At 51.1% G+C, this 21,648-nt stretch overlaps 1 protein-coding gene across 1 annotated transcript in view; it reads left to right on the top strand.

Moving 5' to 3' along the window:
- Window positions 1–494: 494 nt before the first annotated feature.
- The window catches only part of OPRD1 (opioid receptor delta 1), a 29,973-nt gene continuing 8,819 nt past the window's right edge, over window positions 495–21,648 (top strand). Inside the window, exon 1 of the mRNA XM_075908672.2 lies at window positions 495–959. Coding sequence (XP_075764787.1) covers window positions 727–959 — 233 coding nt within the window. The 5' untranslated portion in view covers window positions 495–726. The remainder of the gene's footprint in view (window positions 960–21,648) is intronic.

Here is a 21,648-nt window from a genome sequence, read left to right as displayed (position 1 = left end):
TAATTGCGTTCAAGTCAAACCCAGCCCTGCCCCCCCCCCCCGGGCCTCGGGGGGTCATTTGGGGGGCAGCGAAACGCGATGCTTCCTGGCCCGGCTCCGAACTCCCTGGGTCGCAGGCGGTGGCATAAGGGGCTGGCGCAGGAGCCTGCCTCGACGTGAGGAGCCGCCCGACCTTTGCCCCTCCCCGGGCGGCCGGGGGGACGGGACAGTGCGCCCCTCAGCTGCGCCCCTCCCCGCCCACTGCTCAGCCAACGCGCAGCTCCTGGGCTAAGCCCGGCGCAGCCTCCGCGGCTCGGGGCGGACACTTGTTGGCGAGGGGGAAAGTTCCCCGCGCATCGGCTGGAACGATCCCCCCGCCCATCTGGGGTTTGATTGGCAGGCCCGCCTTTCTCAGCCCCCCTGCCACCACGTGGTTCCCGACGTCCCAGGGAGCTGTCGGGTTTCGCGAGCCATCGCGCCGAGCCCAGCGGCTGCAAACGCCCCGCGCGCAGCTCCGAGGCGGGCGGCGAAGCCAGAGGGGGCGGCGCGCGGCGGACCCTGCTCCCCGGCTCCCGGCGCCGCGGCGCTTCAGGGCGGTGGCTGCGCCCACGGGAGCCCGGGAGTCGGAGGCACTTTGGAGGCGGCGGGGGGGCAGCAGAGAACACGACCCCCCCCGACACACCCCCACCCCTCGCGCCGCTGCTGAGAAAGTCGCGCTCCGCTTTGCACCCCCACCCCGGCTCCGCCATGGAGCTGTCCGCCCTGCCCGGTGCTGAAGCCCCCTCCGAGTCCTTCTGCAACAGCTCCCCTCCAGCCTGGCCCGCCGGCCCCTTCCCCAGCCCCAGCGCCAACGGCTCCGGGCCGGCCGCGGCCAAGAACACCACGTCCATCATCATCGCCATCGCCATCACCGCCCTGTACTCCGTGGTGTGCGTGGTGGGGCTGCTGGGCAACCTGCTGGTCATGTACGGCATCGTCAGGTAAGGGCGGGCGCGCCGGGCCCGGGGCACCGGCAGGGATCGGGAGCGCTGCCCCCGGGGCGCGGGGCAGGGCGGGCTGGCAGCGAGCCCGAGCGGGGGCCTGTCGATGGGAGAGAGACACAAAGGGGAGTGTGTGTGTGTGTGTGTGTCTGAGTGTGCAGAATGGTGTGGGAGCACGTGGGCGGGTGAGTGTGCAGAATAGTGTGTGTGTACACAGACTGGAGTGTGTGTGTGTAGACTTGTGTGGGAGCATTTGTGTGTATGTATAAACTGGCGTGGGTCTGAGTGTGCAGAATATTGTGGGTGCACATGGTGTGTGTGAGAGTGTGCAGAATGTTGTGTGTGTGTATACACAGACTGGAGTGTGTGTGTGGAGTGTGTGTGTGTGTAGACTGGTGTGGGAGCATTTGTGTGTATGTATAAACTGGCATGGGTCTGAGTGTGCAGAATATTGTGGGTGCACATGGTGTGTGTGAGAGTGTGCAGAATGGTATGTGAGCATGTGTGTGTGTAAAAACCAGAGTATTGGAGTATGGTGAGATAGGTGTGAAAACCAGTATAGCGTGTGAGAGCAAAGCAACAATGTGTGTGTGTGAGAGAGAGGGAGAGAGCACTGTATGTTTGTGATGCAACAGAGTATTGTGTGTGAATGAAAAACACTTGTGTGTGTCTGTGTGTATATACCATGCCCTGGAGGGAAAGGCTGGTAGGGGGAGGATAAAGAGCCCCTAATGTAACAGGTTCCAAACACTGGGAGTTCCTTTAATTCCTAGTCGTGACTCATACAATGTTAATGTTGAGAGCAATTTATAACAAGAGGTCTAAAGATGACCACGCTGTATTTTGGACAATGTTTGGTTATTGGGTTAGCAGACAAGTCAATGCAACCTGAATGGCCTGCTGTAAAATCAAGTCCCATCAAGTCAGTGCCAGTGTGATAAAATCTGTTGTTCTCAAATCTGAAAGTTGCAAAAGGAGCTCTGCAAAAGAGCTGTGGTTGGTATATCTCTGTGTTGAAAGCTTTGGCTGTGATTAAGAAGAGAGGGCAGAGCTCATATCCTGAGCATGGAAGTCAATGGAACTATCCCGCAGGTCCAGACCATTGTGTATATTTATTTCCCACCCATGAAAACGAGACACTGCCCTAAGCACATAAGTGCATCGTTGGCCTAACTAGAGGCTATGAGTCACCACTCGTGTCTGTGCAAGACCTAGAAAGAAGCAAGATGCCGAGATGTTTTCCTTGTTATTTTGGACACACTAAATATGGAATGCCCAGCTTTGTTAGAAAGGATTGAGCTGTTCATGTAGTGAATTGCAAAATCCTTGTCAGGTTTGCAGATCTGACCGAGTCGCACGGCTAGGCTGGGGGCCCTGGTAGCATATTGCAGTTATTTACTAAAACACTGCTGATAGCTGAAGATTTTCCGTACCAATGGACAGTAACTCTGAGTGCCGCAGATCGCAGCCTAAGGATCTTGGCCTTAGGTACAATGTCTCTGGATAGAGATGTGTGTAACTGCTTGCTATGCCAGATGAACAGCTGTGCACTTTCTGTGTAGGAACCTGATCCAAAGCCTATCATAGTGAATGGGAGTCTTTTCATTGCTGCCAGCAAGCTCTGGATCAGGCCCTTAGCCTGGCCCAGTTGGATTGATTGCAAATTGGGCCCTAGAAGTTTAGGGCCAGATCTGCATGTTTCTCATTCATCCTCCCCACCCCCCTCCCCCCTCATTGTTCCCCGATCTCATAGCACATCCTTACCCCTCTTGCTCTGTCACAAGAATCAGAAGTTCCATGTGCTTGTGGACATCCATCCTGTAATGCCAACCCACCGTCTATTCTCTTCTATCAAGAGCACAAGGGGCAGTCGCCACAAAACTAAAGCATTCCCTCTAGGTTTCTCTCTCCTGTTGGGCAGGCCAGGGCAATAATCCTGCTGCTTTGGCCTAGGGAGCGTAGAAGTTCCTTTGTTCCGGATAGCACGCCTGTCATCAATTGTTTGTCTTGTGGAATAGTGGAGTGTGCTTAAAACAAAAGCCATGTTCTCTGCAGACTCCTTCCCTGCTCACCACCACCCTCACTGCACCTGATCACTGGGGCTGTCACTCACCCGGTACCAAATTTACCTCCCTCCCCCACAAATCTACCATCACTTCCAGGAAGACGTCTGTAAATCATGTATATTGGCCATATGGAAACATCATACTTAGGGCCAGATGCTGGTGTCCTTATTCCACTGTCCTCACTGAGAATATCTGTGATATGATGCACTCTTCTATACCAGGGTAGGAGCATCTAGGCCTGAGGTTATAGAAAACTCAGTATATTTTAGTGGATAAATCCAGTGCCATCTCCAGCTTCTTCTTTGGGTATTATTTATATGACTGTAGCATCTAGGAGCCCTTGTCTTGGGCAAGGAGCTGCTTGTGTGAGGTGATGTACAAATGTTGGTGTGTATTTTCCTCATTTGGGGATCTTTATCTCACCTTTCTCAGGCAGTGTCACACATTTAAAAACTGGGTGGGGGGTTGGGAGTTATGTACATAACTTTTATATAGGGGTTTTCATTTGTGCATCTCACCGCACTTTGCCATAGTAAGCATTGTCCCCCTTTCGTAGATCGGGAAACTGAAGTATGAAGAGGTGAAATTATTTGCCCAGGGTCACTCAGTACCAGAACTGGGACCAGAACCCTGATCTTTGAGAGGTAGCTGTCTGCTTGACCATTTCACTGTGCATTTGTCAGCAGCAACGTGAAAGACCTACTCATGCCTCTGACCGGAGTGGGAAGAGAATAGGACTGGCAATCAGTCTTGGGTAGCCATGCAAATTTTCAAAAAATGCCTAAGGAATTTAGAAGCATGTGCCCTTGGGACTTAGGTTCCTAAGACACTTAGGGAGAGATTTCCAAAGGAGCCCAAAGATACAAATCAATGCCCAGCCGGAGTTAAATATCTGAAAATATTGTGCTTGAAAGAGTCGCTCTACAGCTCTAAGGTCTGATGTTGAGGAGCTGAGCTCAGACATAACAGCAGATTCTCAGGTGCCTCTGAAAAAATCAGGTCCACGGTGGCTCAGTTTGTTGTCCATTTGGCAAGGGAGTAACGGGGCCAACATCGCAGAATGTGGGGAGGCTCAGTCGGTGTTTGTGAAGTGCTTTGAGAGTCTTAGGAAAAATTGTCTAAGTGTTGTTATCAACATCATAAGAGGCTAATGATGGGTGGCAATCAGAGATAGGAACTGCATAAGCTGTTTATTACGTGGGCTGTTGTCAAATGGCAGCTTCATTCCAGATTGCTTTGATTTACACTTTCCACCGCAGCTGCAGAAATTAGCAGAGATTTGTCTGGAGCCTGGGTTGGAAAAAGAAACTTTCTTGCTCCCCCTTCATCCCACCACTCCCTTAGCCTGAAGTGCTCAGCCTGCCAATGAATGGCCATGAATTAAAGCCGTGAAGTTCCAGGAGGTTAATGATTCCCATTGTTGTGGCAGAAGCGGCGACTGCAAAATCTCTGGTTTTCAGTCCAAGAGACGAGATATACCATTTCCCCCCATCTCACTGCGGCCTGGGCAACAGAACCACCCTGTCACACGCAGAGCCGAAAGCCAAGTTCATGGGAATTTAGCACAACAAGGCAAGATTGGCTCACCCCCATCACAGTCCCACCTCGAGCAATTTGCTATTTTCCTCTATGCTCTGCTAGCACATTTGACACATGGCAACCACCGTAAGTGAAATAAATGGATCCCCCACAACACAGGCTATATCAGTGCTGGAAGAAACGGAACGATCCATGCATGAGCCAGCCTGGCCAATCCTGCTCCCATTGAACTCAAAGGGAATCACAATCCAAGCAGGCCCCTTTACAGGCAGGCTTTCATTTTGTAGTAGAATCAAGTATTTTAGTTAGGGAGTCCCTCTTCCCACCATGTATTAGAGAGAGAATTGAAAGGGACATTTTTAGGAACTGATTCTGCACCATTGATAAGGCTGTGATGGCGAGTTGAGGTTCCTCCGATCTTGCAGCAGCAAGAACAGACTCCACCAGCCAGTAGAACAGAGGGGGTTTATTGCTTCTCCAGGATACAGCACAGCATAGACGTGATGTGGTTACAGGAGTCTGGGCTCAGCCCCCTGGAGATGGGGTCCCAGGGCCCCTACATTCCAGCCCCCTCCTTAGTCTGTTTCCTTCATGATTCCAGCCCAAGACTGCCTCGCTCCCAGACCTTGCCCCCCAACCAGGTGTTCGTCTCTGCCTCCCTTCCTTTGTCTCTCCCCTGGGGAAAGAGCCTTGTTATCTGGTCAGGCTGATCCTAAGTGTCTGGGCTAAACACATGTGGGTGAGTCAGTGGGAATCACACATCATAGTGCAGGGGGACACCAGGTTACAGAGCAGACTGCACCCCCACTACATCACAACAGCTCACCTTGGTTTCAATGGGAGTAGGCTGGGTCAGATCTGAAGCTCATTGAAATCAATGGAAACACTCCCCTTTGACTTTGACAGGAGCGAGATTAGACTTTTACTGATTAGTTTTAGGGGGGCTGGGGTAGCAGACTGAACAGCACCATGAAGTTGCGGCTCTTGAAAGAAAGGTAAAGTACGCTCTGGTCAGCTGCTCCAATGGTAGCTCTCATGGTATGTTCTCTGCAGCATTGTGAATAAAACAAGGATACATGCACCTGGGCCTTGTTTAGCCTGCCTGTGTCATGTCTTTTTAACAGCTCCTGTGAGTTGGCTGGGCAGGCGGGAGGACAGATTGTGTGGCTAGCAGAACAAACCAGACCTAATCCAAAGATGAGAGGAAGGGGGCGAGTTTCTGTTGACTCCAGTGTGCTTGGCATCAGGCCCATGCTGAAAAGTGAGTTAAAACAGCAAAGCTACACTAGAGAAATAGCCCATTGCAGTGTCATTGTGAAGTGAGCAAGTTACTGGCTCTTCAGATACCATCAGCTGGTTCAGAAAAGGATTGTCAGGAAAGGGACCTTCAAAGGAATTCTAATGCAACCCACTAAGTAACTTCGTTGTTACCTGCTACTACTAATTAATGCTTAAAAATCTATCTATTTTCACACATGGAGCCTATTGCTGTGGCCTAGTGACCAGTCCATTGTCTGAGACCATAATCCATTGAAACTTTAGGAAATAAGCAATTGCCTGTTCTCCAGCCTGATCTGAAAGCGTTGGGCATAGGGGGAAGACCCCCTGTGCCCTTGTCGAATGTCACCCGGTTGCTCTCAGGAGGAGTATCCATCTGCCACCCAGTCCCAACTCAGGTGCTGAAATCCAGCTGCAAATGCGAAGACACCAGTGGGACAGGTTCTCAGCTGGACTCCATGAAAACCAGTGCAGAGCAGGACCAGTTTACAGCAGCCGGGGACGTGGCCTTAAGTAAGAAGCACACACCCAATCCTGCACCCCCTTGGCCAAGTTCTGCTTTTCAGTTGCAAAAGTGAAGTGGCTCCACTTAAATCAGTGGAGTCACTCCAGATTTACAGTGGGGGAGCTGAAATCAGGATCAACTCCATGCTGTACCTGGGACTCCAACTGGTTTCTAAGGGAATTCCATGCATCCATGCAGGATGGAGCCCTCAACCTGTACCCAGCATGCCGCTCACATTCCAGACTGACTGAGGGGGCCTGGGAAATGAACCTGCATGCCTGTGTAGGTGGGGGGCAGGAGGAAGGGGAGCAAGGAAGGAGAAAAGTGCCCCCCTCCACTTTTCCACAGATATGTGAAATCCAGGAAGCAGGGAGGGCAGGAGCAGGCACTGGCCAGCAGAGATAAGCTAGTGGCAGGAGGGGTCACACGCTGACTGCACTGTGTGAGAGAAGGTAGCAGGTATCACCAAGACCTGTGCCTTGCCTGCTTACACTGAACCACTGTCCCTATATGGCTGGGATGAGGCTGCTGGGGACAGCTCTGCTGTTCACCTTCCCCTCATACCCTCCTCCTAGTCCTTAATCCCAGGGACATCCTAGGCCTGGCTACGCTAGCATGAGGGACGGAGTGCAAGGCTCTCCTCCGTTACTTGGCCTCGCAGGGTATGGACCATCTTAGTTCTGGCATCTCCTGAGCACAAAGTGCCAGTGATGTGGTGGATTCCCAGGCTGGGTACTTGTAAAGCAGACAGCAGGCCCCTGGCGGATCCCTCCCACTCTGGGCTAGCTAGCAGAGCTCCAAGGGAGGAGAGGTAGACAGGCAGCTGTGTCAACATGGGGCATAAAGCTCCTCCTGGGGTGTTGCCCTCTGCCGCTAGGACTGACCCCAAGTGGATGCACAGAGGAAAGGTCTCTGCAAAGTGCTTTCCAGACACAGCAGAATCCACTGGAAGTTGTGTAAAACTGGACCCCCAAAGGTTCTGTGATTCTCACCCACAGTCAAGAGAAATTCAAATGGGAGATGAACCTCCATGCCTGTGCAAATGGAGGGGGGGGGGTAAGGAAGAAAAGGAGCAGGAAGGAGAAAAGGAGGCTGGAGTTGGGTGAGACATGCCAATGTGCTTCTAGCCAAATCAGTAACATTTACTATGAGCACCCACTGCTTTTCTGTCTTACATTTTTGCAATTACCATTGTCCTGACATGAGATCTTTAAAGTACCCCTTGAAACACCTGGCAGCTACATAATTGTCTCTGGGAAGGCCCAACGCTTAATGACCCTGTCTGATATAATTACAGAAAATTAGTCTTGTTGACTTCCACTCCTGCAGGAGCCATGTGTTTCTCCGACTGCCTGATGCCCAATTTGCTAAGAGAACGTGTGGGTTGCAAAAGTGGGATTCCCAGAACTGCAGTGAAGGCTCTGGAAATGTTGCTCTTTTAACCCCACCCAGGCTCTCAAGGGATTGTAACTCCCCAGACTAAAAGGGGAAGAAAAGGTTACAGCCTCTGAGGAATAATTTTGAGACCCTCTGGCCTTTTCCGAGCTGCACAAGGCTATATAAGGAAGATCCACAGGGGATACGTGTTAGTGGGAGCCAAGCCAACGTACTTACTTAGGATTCAGTTGTGCCATGGCAACTCAGCCAGGCGTTGAGGGCCCCAGAATGCTTCTCCAAGCTTCTCAGGGCATGGTAAAGACAGCACAAACTGCCACACCTTTGGAAGGATACCACCCTCACCCCCATCTGATGAAGTGGGTTTTTGCCTATGAAAGCTTCTGCCCAGATAAATCTGTTAGCTGTTAAGGTGTCATACATCTCCTTGTTGCGCGCGCGCGCACACACACACACACACACACACACACACACACACGGCTCCACCTACATGCTAGCTCCACCCTATCTCCTTGGAGAACACAGCGCTGGCCCCGCCTACTTTCCATCGCCCCCCTCCCCCTTTGGGGGCAGGCATCCGCAGGGGAATAATTAGGGAGCACCCCTCTGTGCCGCACAGAGGGCAGTGATAGCTCCAACTACAAACACCAGGAAGTCTAGCCAGAGTCCAGCCCTTTGCTTTCTTCAGTCCTTACCAAGTCTTCATGCAGGAAACTCCCACAAGGTTCCAGCAGTGTTTGTCTGAGTATAGCCTAGTCTGTCCAAATTTGCTGGGTTCACTCGCTGTCTCTTTCAAAACTAAGCATTTCCAGTAGTGAGGGATGATGTCTGCTTCAGGAACCACTCCTCCTGCATGTGCATGTGCAGGCCTTGGCACACACCTGGAGGTGCAGAAACACACATCTACACGCGTGCACACGCAACCGTCAACACCCAAATACACGTGTTGGCACAGCCCTGTTCAGGCTCCCTCCATCAGACACTCCCCTGGCTGCTGTGTTTGGATCCTATCACTGCATGCAGGTGCTTTTCCATTTCCCTTGCTCTGCATAGACTCCAGCACAGTCTCTCTTAATCCAGCTGCGTAGACATTGAAACTAGTGCCTCTCGCTCAGACGCCCCGGTAGCTTAAACACACCCCATCCAAGAGCTCTAAGCGTGTGAGCACTCTGACTTTTACTGTACCTCTTGGGCTATGTCTACACTGCAGGCTTCGTGTGCAAGAACTTTTTGCGGAAGAGATCTTCTGCAAAAAGTTCTTGCAGAAGAGTACGTCCACACTGCCACGTGCTTTTGCACAAGAGAGTGTCCACGCTGCCATGGACACTCTTGAGCAAGAAAGCTCTGATGGCCATTCAGAGAATGGCCATCAGAGCACCTGTGCTTTTTCTGATAGGAGTTTCTTGCACAAGAAACTCCTGGTGTCATCCACACACGCCTTTTTGCACAAGAGTTCTTATGCAAAAAGGCTTAGTCCTCACAGAAAGAGGAATAACTCTTGTGCAAAAATTCCTGTCTTCTGATGATCTACTGTACTTTTTCTTGCACAAAACCACGCTTGTAGTGTGGATGCTCCACGAGTTTTTGCACAAAAATGGCTGGTTTTGCGCAAAAACTCTGCAGTGTAGATGTAGCCTTAGGGACAGAGGAGAGTGGAACCAAACAGGCCTAGGCTTAATAAGGGATTTCTAAGCCAACTCTTCTATTTAGACAGCACAAGCAATATACAGAGCTAGGCAAAATAAACACACCTGCAAGCTGTGGTGGGAGAGGTCCAGGTTGGATATTAGGAAAAACTATTTCACTAGGAGGATGGTGAAGCACTGGAATGGGTTACCTAAGGAAGTAGTGGAGTCTCCATCCCTAGAGGTGTTTAAGTCTCGGCTTGACAAAGCCCTGACCTGGTTGATTTAGTTGGAATTGGTCCTGCCTAGAGCAGGGGGCTGGACTTGATGACCTTCTGAGGTCTCTTCCAGTTCTATGATTCTATGATAAGCCAATCTCTGCATTGGTTTCCTCACCATTCTTCAGCCTTCTTTGGGATGTGTTCAGAACCCAGTAAGCAGTCCAGGATCCTTCCTCTTCTATAGTGCCCATCTATAAAAAGGGAAATAAGAACAACCCAGGAAACCACAGACCACTCAGCTTAACTTCTTTGCCAGGAAGGATAATGGAGCAGGTAATTAAACATCTGCAAGCATCTAGAAGAAAATAAGGTGATAGGTAACAGTCAGCATGGCTTTGTAAAGAACAAACCACATCAAACCAATTTAATAGCTTTCTTGGGTAGGATAACAAGTCTTGTGGATAAAGGGGAAGTGTTGGACGTGGTATACCTAGACTTTAGTAAGGCATTTGATACAGTCTCGCATGACCTTCTTATCAATAAACTAGGCAAATACAATGTTGATGGAGCTACTATAAGGTGGGTGCATAGCTGTCTGGACAACCGTTCTCAGAGAGTGGTTATTAATGGCTGGGGGCTGAGGTTCCCTTCCAACCTGGTTCTTCCAAAGCATGGAACCCCCTCTCCTCCTTTAGTGATTGTATCGGAAGAGAGCGCCTCCTCATTGTCCGTCAGAGTCCGCCTCTCTATCCCGGCGCTGCCGCACACAGGAAATAATCACATCAGTATCGCCTCATTACCAGGGCGACATGGTGTTACATGGTTCAAGAGCAGTGCCATATTCCATTAAACCTCTTAGCACTGAAATCATTAAGCGAGGGGAAGGGATTCTCAGCAGCTGGACATCAGGATCAGTCAAAGCTTCTTTTCTCTTAGGAACTAGGGAGCTGACATTTATGAGCTAATTAGAGGAAGGGAAAAGATCATAAAGCTGAATTTTACAGAGCTGAAAAAAAAACCCCAAGAGAATAATGGGCTGGATGCTCTGAGTGATCCTTGCTGTGACAGGTCCCCCACCAATGTAAATCAGGGATGATCTATTGACCTCAAAAGAAATATGCTGATTTACATCAGCTGAGAATCTGGCCTCTTCATTTTTATGAAGTCCATGTATCCCGCAGCTAAGGAAAAGGCTTTGAGTGTAGGGCCATGTGATGCCACCACACTATCCTTGGTAGGACCATTGGGGGGGAGTTGTGGTGAGCAACTTTTGCACCCCAAACTTGTGAAGGGAGGCTGGTGCAAGGCAGTTACCCCATCCACCAGCACTCCCACTGTGCAGTCAAGATGGGGATACTGCAGGGATATTTGATTCCACTTCTCTGCAGCCTTTGGGGAGAATTAATTCTGCCCCCACCCTGCACACACACATCCATCCGGCTCCCAGTAAAGGCGAAGCTCTGATTGACTCTAATGGGTGCATGAGCGGGCTCAGAAGGGCACAGCCCAGTTGCTGGACCCAGGCTTTGGCTGCACCCAAACATTTTCCTGTAGAGCCCAGAATTCCAGAAAGCCAGAAGCACATTTACTCAAAATGTGCAAAGCCACCAACCCACTTCTGCCTTTTACTTCCTGGTTCGGCAGCGACCCTGCTGCTGGGACAAGCCAGGTCATTCTGGGAGCCCTGCTGAACACCCTACAAAGCCACGTCTGCCCTGTGGCCAAGCTGGGTACAGTCCTACACTTGAATCCCACCTCCCCCAACCTCCAACATGGGCTTTAAATATCGGTGCGGGTGCTGATGGCCCCATTTGCAAAGACAGTTGGCAAGCTGCCTACCCAGGGCCAGCAATGAAAGCTGAAAGTACTCAGCTCTTGCAAAAGTCAGACCCCAGCTGTGTTAGCTCCCCACATTCCTTCCCCTGCCAGGATTCCCAGGGTGCAGTGCACATAGGGCCTTGGGTTTAGTGCATCCTGGGAGTGAGACTCAGCATGCTTGTGAATCTGATTTTATGAGGACGCAGTGGATCATTCCCCTCAAACTCTCTTGTTCCCCCCATCCTTGTTTCTCCCTGGTGATAATCAAGGCTTCACGTTCTCCTCTGTCATGAGATGAAAACTGCTCTTTGAGGGTGGCCCCACATTCTGTCTCCTGTCAGCGGGTGGAGGCTCTGAGCTTGGTGTGCGGCACTAGTGCGCTAAGCCAGTTCACCAGCTTGAAACCCCCAGGGGCAGAGAGTGTTGTGAGAATGTGTCTTGCAACAGGGACTGCTGTTGTCCAGGGCAGGGTTGGCACGAGCCATTTGTGTGCCTCAGGCTCCGGGGGCGCGGCGCATGCATGGCTCTGCCCCCGGGCACGCAGTGCCTCCTGTCCCCGGGCGCCTGGCGCGTGCGTGGCCCTGCCCCCGGGTGTGTGGCGCGTGCGTGGCCCTGTCCCCGGGCGCCTGGCGCGTGCGTGGCCCTGCCCCCGGGTGTGTGGCGCGTGCGTGGCCCTGCCCCCGGGCGCCTGGCGCGTGCGTGGCCCTGCCCCCGGGTGTGTGGCGCATGCATGGCCCTGCCCCCGGGTGTGTGGCGCATGCATGGCCCTGCCCCCGGGTGTGTGGCGCGTGCGTGGCCCTGCCCCCGGGTGTGTGGCGCATGCGTGGCCCCGGGCACACAGCGCATGTGCGGTACCACCCCCACCCAGCAGCCCCGCGCAGCACTCCCTACAATGGGGCTCCCCGGGCAGTAGCCCAGTCAGCCCGTACCTTGGGCCGGTTCTGCTCAAGGGTATGTCTTCACTATAGAGTTTTCTCAGAAAAATGGCCGTTTTTCGGACAAAACTTGAGGAACGTCCACACAGCAATTGCATTGCTCTGCAAGAAAGTCAAAAGAACGGAGAAGTTTTTCCGGCATGGCTGATCCTCATTCTACGAGGAAGAAGCCTTTTGGCGAAAGAGCTCTTTTGCAAAAAGGCGGGTGTGGGCGGGGAAGAGGGAGTTGTTTTGGAAGAAGAGGGAAGAGGAAAAAGCACAGGTGCCCTGGTGACCATTCCATCCATAGCAATCACAGCTTACATGCGAGAGAGCGTCCATCCAGTGTGGACCATCTTTTGAAAAAGCAGATGGCTTTTTTATGCACTTTCGTAGCGTGGAAGCTCTCTTGAGCAAGACATTTTTTCCGAAGATCTCTTCTGAAAAAAGCTTCTGAAAGAAGCCTGTAGCCTAGACGTAGCCTCACAGTCAGCGAAACCGGTTACGGCTCCCCCCTCTGACTGTGCTGCAGAATTGGCCAAAGAGCTCTTGCTACAAAACCTTGGGAGGAGGAGTCCCTGGGCAGTTGGACAGGTCAGTCAGGTGCTGGACATGCCACTGGGCAAGCCTGGTGGAAAAGCACTGACCCAAAGGCAGCAGCCATCATGAACGTGGCAATTCCACTCCCCTGCACCCTGGGGAGACACACAGAACCCTGCACCCTCCAGAGACCACAGAGCTGCAGTCACTGCTGGGGCCCTAACCCAGCTTTTCTGCAGGGGAGGGTGGGAGACTCCTCCAGCCTGGCCCCAGCCTCACCTCCCCCCAATCCCTCCCTGTGGTGTGGAACTTGGCACTACACAGAAGATGTGCACCCCCACTTGCATGGAACCACTATGCGGCTGCCTGCATAGAGCCAGGCAGGATTTGCTCCTGGATAATATATGAAAATCCATACACCTGCCTGTGCATATTCATAAGGCCAATTTGTTCAATGACCCACCAAAGCTTTCGGGGGAGGGGGGTGATTCTGTCAGACATGCCCACAGCTCCCACATACTCCCTTCCTGCAGGGACAGTTTTACTGCTGGTATAACGGGGCAGGGCTCTGTTACACCTGCTTACACCAGGCCTGACTTTGGCCCAGAGTGTTTTGAAGGGTGCTCACGATTTGCTGATCACCATGTAATGAGCTAAATTAGGTCGAATGAGAAACAATAATTAATGCACAGCTGACATTAAGACAGGTGTTTACAGGCTTCCCTAAGCACATCAGGAATGGGTACGCTTCAATTTCTCTGGATTCACCTGGTACGTAGATACAGCGAGACGCTCGCGCTGGTTCCTAGATGAAAATGTTTCCGACCAACTGCTGTTAGGAAGGCTAGTGAGACAGGAGGGTCTTTTGTCATGGACACTTGACTCCCTCTGGCTTGAGTTTCCACCTCAGCCACAGACTGTGTGTGACTCAGGGGTGTCACCTGGGGCCAGGTTGTCAAAGCAGCCCACACACCTGGTTTTTATCGAGTGCTTTTCCCCACTGACACAGCCCAGCCTTCTGAGTCCCAGCTTAGTGTTCTACACTACCCTGGGGAGGAGGGACAGAGGAGTTGAGCCTGTGTCAGCTTCCAGGAAGAAAGTGCCTCCCCCCCCCCGAATAACCTCAACAGGGCACAAAGAGGGGAAATAAAGTAAAGCCTAACCACTGCTCTTGTGCGCTAGCTTTGGAACGGGCTTGCTCAGGTAAACCGAGGCAAACTTACTCATGGGACTGCAGGCTGGGAACTGCAGCAAAGCAGAGCCTGGGGGAGACGACAGTACTCCCACTCACACCCCTGCATGCAAGGGGAGGGCAGATGCTATCCCATAATGCTTTGGGTAACCCTGTTAACCCTAGCCTGACTAGAACCCCAGGCTGCCTTGGCCTTACCCCTGTGGACAGTGGCAGGAGAGAGACCAGAGCTAAGCAGAGGACAGAGCCTGGGAGACAAGGAAGCGCTGCTGCTTAGCTGGCTCTTTCTGTCTTGCCCAGGGTGCCAGAATTTTACCCCCACGTTGCCCGGGGTAAACGGCTGTGCGGGACAGAGGTGGCAAGAGCCAGCCCTGCTAGTTTTTAAGCTGCTGCATTTTAAACCAAGAGTAACTTTTAAAAAGTGAATTCTGTGCTGGGCTCACCTGGAGCCTTTTCATTATTTACCCCAGAAGAACAGGTGCTACATGAGAACGGCCGTACCGGGTCAGACCAAAGGTCCATCTAGCCCAGTAGCCTGTCTGCCGACAGTGGCGAGCACTAGGTGGGTGGACCGAAGACCCACCGGCCCAGCCACTAACCCTTCATTCTGACTGGGAGGGACCTCTTCTGGAGGGGACACTTTGCTTTCCCCCTGCCTCTGGGCAAGCCTGAAGCTCTAATGGTGACAAAACATCGGCTGGTTTTCCGTCCTCCTTTCCTTAGGAGTCTGCAGCCTTCCTAGTCCCTCTCCCCAAATTCTGTTTCATTCAATCCACTGCTGATTCACTGTGTCCTCAGCCATCAGAGTTAGCAGCCGGAGCAGCGTATGTGTGTGTGCCTCTCCGAAAAGCAGACGGGTTGTGTTCTCCACCTGGGGGATCAGAGGCGAACCTCGGACTGGAACATCCAGCCAGCAGGGATGGGAATATGGCCCCTGCCCCTGATGTGAGCCATTTCTGTGCTTTGAATATTCTGTGCTTCCATCACAGTGGTGTCTCCCTATGGTCTGATTTGTATTTCATCCCTGCCCTTTGTGGTGTCCTTGTTTTAAAAGCTTTGCCTACTTTTTGCACCAAAGAGTTAACGCCTAGTAGAGGTGGGAGCACTTCACCCTGGGTGTAACTCCAGGTGAAATCAGGGACCGCACATCGGGGATTGAATGTCACAGCCCCGGAGCACCATTCAGTCTGACGTCAAGGACGGGTTTCTCCAGGAGATGAGACAAGTGATACTAATGTTCTAGCTTGCCCTGTTGTGAAATTAGCCTGGCCAGCTGTGTGTGAGCCCAGCACTGCGGGGACGTGAGCTTGGCACTGGCTTGAAAGTGACTCCTGAAAGACGGTGTAGGCTCCTGTTTGCTCTCTCCCGTAACTGCATGTCATCATGGCTTTGAATAGAAATGAACGGCTGCTTTGTGATTCTTCCTACGCAGCCGCTCCTCGGTGGGCGTAGGCAGAGCCATGGTTCTGCCCCACCAAAGTCACATTCATTTTTCCCCTCTTGGAAACAATGGGGCACCCCCCTCCCCCTTGGGTCTTTGTCATTTACCAATGTCAGAGCGAGTCAGCTGCTTCCAGGTACCCCTTGGGCTCATTTTCTTTTAAAGCTAGGAAAAGATTTGAGTGGCCTGAGGTAATGCCCAGATCCAAGGGTAGGTGGGGCGAGACGCATGGTAGCTCAGGGCATTCACCGCATGCAGAAAGGGTTCAGAGTGATGTGGACGGATGCAACCTCCCTTTGGAGTCTGCACTGCCAGGGGAAATGTTTCGCTCACTCAGGTGTCTCGTCTTCTCTCCCAATGGTCAGGAGCTCCCCTGTCCATACTACAGGAGTGATGGGCCAGGTGGAAGATTTTGTGTTTTTTCCACCCTCCGACCCCCTATATCAAAGATTGGCCAGCATGGCACTGGGTCTAACTGTCTGGCTATCAGGCTGTGCTCTTCAACTGCCTGGCAGCCAATGCTGGCTCTTCCTCTGCCCTGCCCGTGTGCAAGTCACATGGCTCCTGTGTGCAACATCTGCCGTTTGGCCCACCTCTGCCAGGGGCCGCTCGATGCTCTAAAAGAGGAAAGGGATCCTCCAGGGTTGAGGCCTGGGTTTTGTTTCTGGGGCTGCGAGACTTCCTGTGGGATCCTGGGCAAGTTGCCAGACTTTCCCAAGCCTCCGTTCTCCAGCTGTAAAGCAAAGATGCTGCTAAACAACGATACTTTTGCCTCTTTAGATCAAAAGCCCTTTGGACTTGCTTCTTCACTGAATGCACAGGGCCTAGCACAATAGGATCCTAACCTCAGCTACGACTTCTAGGCACTACAGTATAATCACCATCCTCCCTGCCCAACATAGAGGCTACGTCTAGACTGACATGATTTTGCAGAAATACTTTAAACGGAAACTTTTTTCCGTTAAAAGTATTTCCACAAAAAAGCGTCTAGATTGGCAAGGATGCTTTTGCTCAAAAAAGTGCTTTTGTGCAAAAGCATCCGTGCCAATCTAGACGCACTTTTGCACAAGAAAGCTCCAATGGCCATTTTAGCCATCGGGCTTTCTTGCACAAAAAATTAAGGTGCCTGTCTACACTGGCCTTCTTGCGCAAGTATTCTTGCACAAGAGGGCTTATCCCCGAGCGGGAGTGGGAAAGTATTTGCGCAAGACGCACTGATTTTGTACATTACAAAGTCCGTGCTCTTGCGCAATTGAAGCGGTCAGTGTAGACAGCTGGCAAGTTTTTACGTAAAATCTTGCCAGTCTAGACGCACCCAGAGTGTTGTGGCAATTAGCAGATTAACCTGCGCTCCGCACTTTTAAAACGGGTTAGAAAGGCTGGGGATTAAGGGACTATTTGCGGACGGGCGTGAGAACACAGCAGGGGCTCTCCCAGAGCTATGGTGCCCAAGTGGAGGTTTTTCTGTTTGGACAAAGGAGGCGCAACAGTTCCAATGCAGCCCTCCAAAGCAAGAGAGGGAGAAAAGGGGGGCAAGGTGAGAGCTGCCCAGTCCCTTGCCTCTCCTTGCAATGGAGCGTGCGTCCCAGCCTGGGGGCAGTGAAGGGAGCACACTCCATTCCTATTATGAAGGAGAGGCTGCGGCGTTGCGGGAACCCCCCCTTGGAATAATAATTCCTCCATGACCGGAGGAATTCAGCCCAGGCAAGGTAGCATCTGGCTCTGCCCTCAGGCCAGCCATAGATCAAAACCTGACACCTCATCTCCTAGGGGAGAGCGTCTGCGATCACTGGGGTTTGGCAGCTGCAGGCAGCGCCAGAAACTCCTGCCCAGTGCCCTAGTCCCACCCCAGACCACGAGACGGTTCCGTTTTAAGCATTTCCGGAAAAGGGTGCCAGTGTAGACATAGCCTGACAGTTCAGAAGTTTTTTTTAATGTCCAACCTAAACCTCCCTTGCTTCAATTTAAGCCCATTGCTTCTTGTCCGATTATCGGAGGCTAAGGAGAACAATTTTTCCTCCTCCTCTTTGTCACACCCTTTTAGATACCTGAAAACCACTATCGTGCTCCCTCTCAGGCTACGTCTACACTGCAATCTTTTTTTGCCTACCTTTTTCTGCCTTTTTTTTCCAGAAGAGTCTTTCCCAACATTTGGCCTGTCTACGTGGGGCCAAATGTGGTAAGAACTTCCTCTTTCGGAAGAGCCATTATTCCTCATCAAATGAGGAATACAGGGCTTCCAAAAGAACGTGCCCGCTTTTTCGGAAACTGTTCCAGTATCCCGGAAAAACTCTGTAGTGTAGGCATAGCCTCAGATTTCTCTTTTCCAAACTAAACAAGCCCAATTCCTTCAGCCTTGCCTCATAACTCATGTTTTCTAGACCTTTCATCACTTTTGTTGCTCTCCTCTGGAGCCTCTCCAGTTTCTTCACATCTTTCTTGAAATGTGGTTCCCAGACCTGGACAGAATACTCCAATAAAGGCCTAATCAGCGCAGAGTAGAGTGGAGGAATGACTTCTTGTGTCTTGCTCACAACACTCCTGTGAATGCAGCTCAGAATCATGATTGCTTTTTTTGCAACAGTGTCACACTGTAGACTCACATTTAGCTTGTGGTCGACTATGACCCTTAGATCCCTTTCTGCAGTACTCCTTCCTAGGCAGTCCCTTCCCATTTTGTATGTGTGAAACGGATTGTTCCTTCTTAATGGAGGACTTTGCATTTGTTCTTATTAAACTTCATCAGCTCAACAGCTCTCCAATCTGCTGGGGAAGCAAATTCCAAAGTCAGGAACACTCAACCAAGACCAACCTGAGGCTATGGCTGCAGATCTTTAAAAATGCTGACAGCTTCATAGATTTCACAGTTCAGAACCTTGAAGACCCCGGAACCCTTTAGAATATTCGGGGTTCTACATTTGGCCTTGTGCAGGAACTCGGCATTTTAGAACTTGTGAGGGCAAGACCAATCATTTGAAGGCCGAAAGGAAAAAAAATTAATTTCAGTAATGTTCTGAAAGTTCTCGGTGTTTCATGAGGGACCCAGGAGGGCCCTTATCCCAAGTGGTTTATGAAAATGGCTAACTGCATTTGTTTTCTACGTGTTTAATATGCATCGACACATTCAGCAAATCGGAAGGAATGTACTAGTGGTTAGTGCACAATGCAGTGAGAAGACAAGTCCCTTGAGCTCTGTTCCTGGAGCTGCTAGCCATTGGCCGTGTTGATTTTATATAAACTGCATAATCTCTTGGGCCAGAATTTTCAAAAGCACTTAGTTCCCATTTAGGTATCTAAAAAGTACCCAGATTTTAGACAGCCAAATTATTCTGGCCTTTCCATAAGCAGGCAGGTATTCAAAAGATATCAGAACCTCAGGCGCACATTGAATGCTGAGCACTTCTGAAAAGCTAGAAGCTGCTGTACACAGGGAAAACCTGGCCCAGCGCTCTTCTAGAAATGTGTCCCTGTGTTTCTCGGTTTACCTGCTCTAAAGTGGTTCTAAGAACCAAGTTCTTCTGAGTTAGGGTTATGTGAAGTTTATCTACTATATATTTGAGAGAAATTGTGCATGTGTCCATGTGTGAGTCTGTTTGTCTGAGAACTCCTAAGGGTAAGAGCAAGGACCACCAAATTTGTTATGCAGCTTCCTCTTATCCTAACTTACAGAAAGATCAGGGTTTGGTTGTGCCAGGACAATGGGATGGGCATGGAATGCGACTGTTTCTCATCAAATGAAAAGGGAGGGCTGTGATAGCAGGGACAGGTATACTACAGAATGACCACAGAGCAAGCACAAGGAGAGGACCCGGCCAACCCAATGGCCTCAAAGAGCTATGGAGCCATTGGTGGCCAAGCAGCACAGCCCTCACTGAGCCAGGCTAGCCCAGGGAGCAGCCAGTGGCCGCTCCCACCCCCTTCCCAGACTCCTGCATTTCCACCCTCTCCTCTGATTCCCCACACACCTCCCATCCCCTTCCCTGATTCCTGCACCTCCACCCCATGCCCTGACTCCTGTACCTCCCACACTCTTCCCTGAGCCCCTCCCTACCCCAATTCTGACTCCTGCACCCCGCACGCCAGCAGCCCTGAGGGACCCAAGCAACACCGGGTAAATCTTCTAGTATTATATAAAGTTTGTAAAGTCTTCGGGGAAGCTGAAAAAGCTAAAATTTCAAAGAAATATTGTTAACTGGGATATTTCAGCACACTAGTTCCCTTAGGTTGTTGAATGGATTTCTGAAAGAAAGAAAGAAAGAAAGAAAGAAAGAAAGAAAGAAAGAAAGAAAGAAAGAAAGAAAGAAAGAAAGAAAGAAAGAAAGAAAGCAAAGCAAAGCAAAGCAAAGCAAAGCATATGAAGAACGTTGCCTAACTGCTTTTGTAGCTGAGCTGCAGAGATAGATTAAATTGGTATAATTTGAAAAGAGGCCTTTCTGAAAAGGCCTTTCTGAAAGACTCTTCATGCGCTATTACTTCATATTCCTTTGAATTCTCAAAGCAATTGTTTTTCTCTGAAATGATTAATGCCTCCTTGTTCAGCTAATGGGATTAGAAACTCAGGCAAGTTTGAACTTTATTCTAGTCTTTCCTAATTGGAGCCCCAATTCAGCCAAGTACCTAAGTGTAGCCCTTCTGCCAGGGCTGGTTCAATATCCAGGGGTTTCTCTCCATCCATCCAATGCAGAACTCAAGCCCCCACCTGGGAAATTCACACCTCACTCCTGGGTGCCTCAGAGGGGCAATGATTCCCCACTCACAAGCCTGAATGTAAAAAAGAAACTTTTAATAAAAGGGAGGGAAGTAACTTGGCATTAATTTGGGAAATACCCCAAACAGGGTTCATAAATATAAACCAAGAGTGACAGTCCCACCTCAAGTAGGCTGGACAATGTCCTTTTCATCTCAGGTTCTTGTCCAGCAACCTGAATGTCCCCTTCACATGCCCAGACCTTCTCTGCCCCCCACTTATAATTGGTGCCCTTGGTCAGAGTAGACCCAGAGTTCAGAGGTGCAGCTGCAGAGTTCACCTCTCTTCCTGGAAGGGGAGGTAGGAGGCATCTCACTCACCCTTCTGGTCACTCACCCTCTGCCTGCCCACTGCTCTCTGCTGTCACCGTGCTGGCAGCTTGTCACACTTCTCCACCGCCATCCTGCAGCCCACTTGTGGCATCGCATCTCTCCACCACCACCCTGCTGGCTGTCAGTCACCAGCAGCCGCCAGCCACTTCTTGGCTGTGACTTCTGCCCATCAGTCTCCAATGATTTCAAATCCCAGTGATTTCACTCTTATCTGGTCTTTGGAAGAAGGGGCAGGGGAAGACCAGGGCTAACCCGTCCAAGCAAAGGGAGGGGCTCTGCAGCCTCTAAACCAGAGCACCCTTCTCTCACCTCTCCTTCCTCCCATAGTGCACTGCAAGTCAAGCCCCGTCTTAGCAAGGTTCTTTCTTCTGACTGTGAGCCCTTCCCTTTGGAACAAGTTAGCACAGTCCTCTTCTGTGTTCCCACAGCATTACAAACATTGGTCACCATGTCTCAGCTCTTCCTGCACTTAATACAGAGCTGGTATTGGGACACAAATTAAGCAAAATACCATTCCACCTGCTGAATATCTAACAAACCTAAGCAAAGCTGGAGCAAACTGTATTTACACAGACACACCCGAGGTCTCATCCCCCTAGCTCAGGGCAGTCATCCCTGGGACAGCCTGTGTTGCTATCTAGCTGCTCTGGGGAGGGAAGAAACTTGAACCCACAACTCTGCATGCCACAGGGTAATGCCCTGTCCCCATAACCACTCCAGAACCCTCCCTACTGTCAGGGAGTGCCTTATCCTGTGTTGGCAAGGTAAAAATTTTTGGTGGGTGGCCACTCCAAGATTTTAGAAAGTGGTGAAGGGCCACACTCCATGTTCCTTTTCTGTGGAGCGGGTCAGGGTCTAGGATGGAGGCTGGATACAGAAGGCCACACAGGGTAAGGGACTGGGGTGCAGGAGACAGTGTGAGTCTGAGAGGGAGTTTGGGTGAAGTAGGGGGTTGTGACCTGAGTCAGGGGGTTGGGGTGCTGAGTCTGGGAGGGTGTTTGGGTGCAGGAGAAGATTCTGGCCTGGGGGAGGAGTGGAGGAGGAGGTACAGGGTCTGGGAGGGAGTCGTGACTTGG

This window comes from Pelodiscus sinensis, chromosome 26, assembly GCF_052426305.1.
Source record: "Pelodiscus sinensis isolate ZL-2025 chromosome 26, ASM5242630v1, whole genome shotgun sequence".
In the NCBI taxonomy this organism is placed as follows: Eukaryota; Metazoa; Chordata; order Testudines; family Trionychidae; genus Pelodiscus; species Pelodiscus sinensis.
Note: the sequence above shows the minus strand (reverse complement) of the source record. Positions and strands in the feature narration are given on the sequence as shown.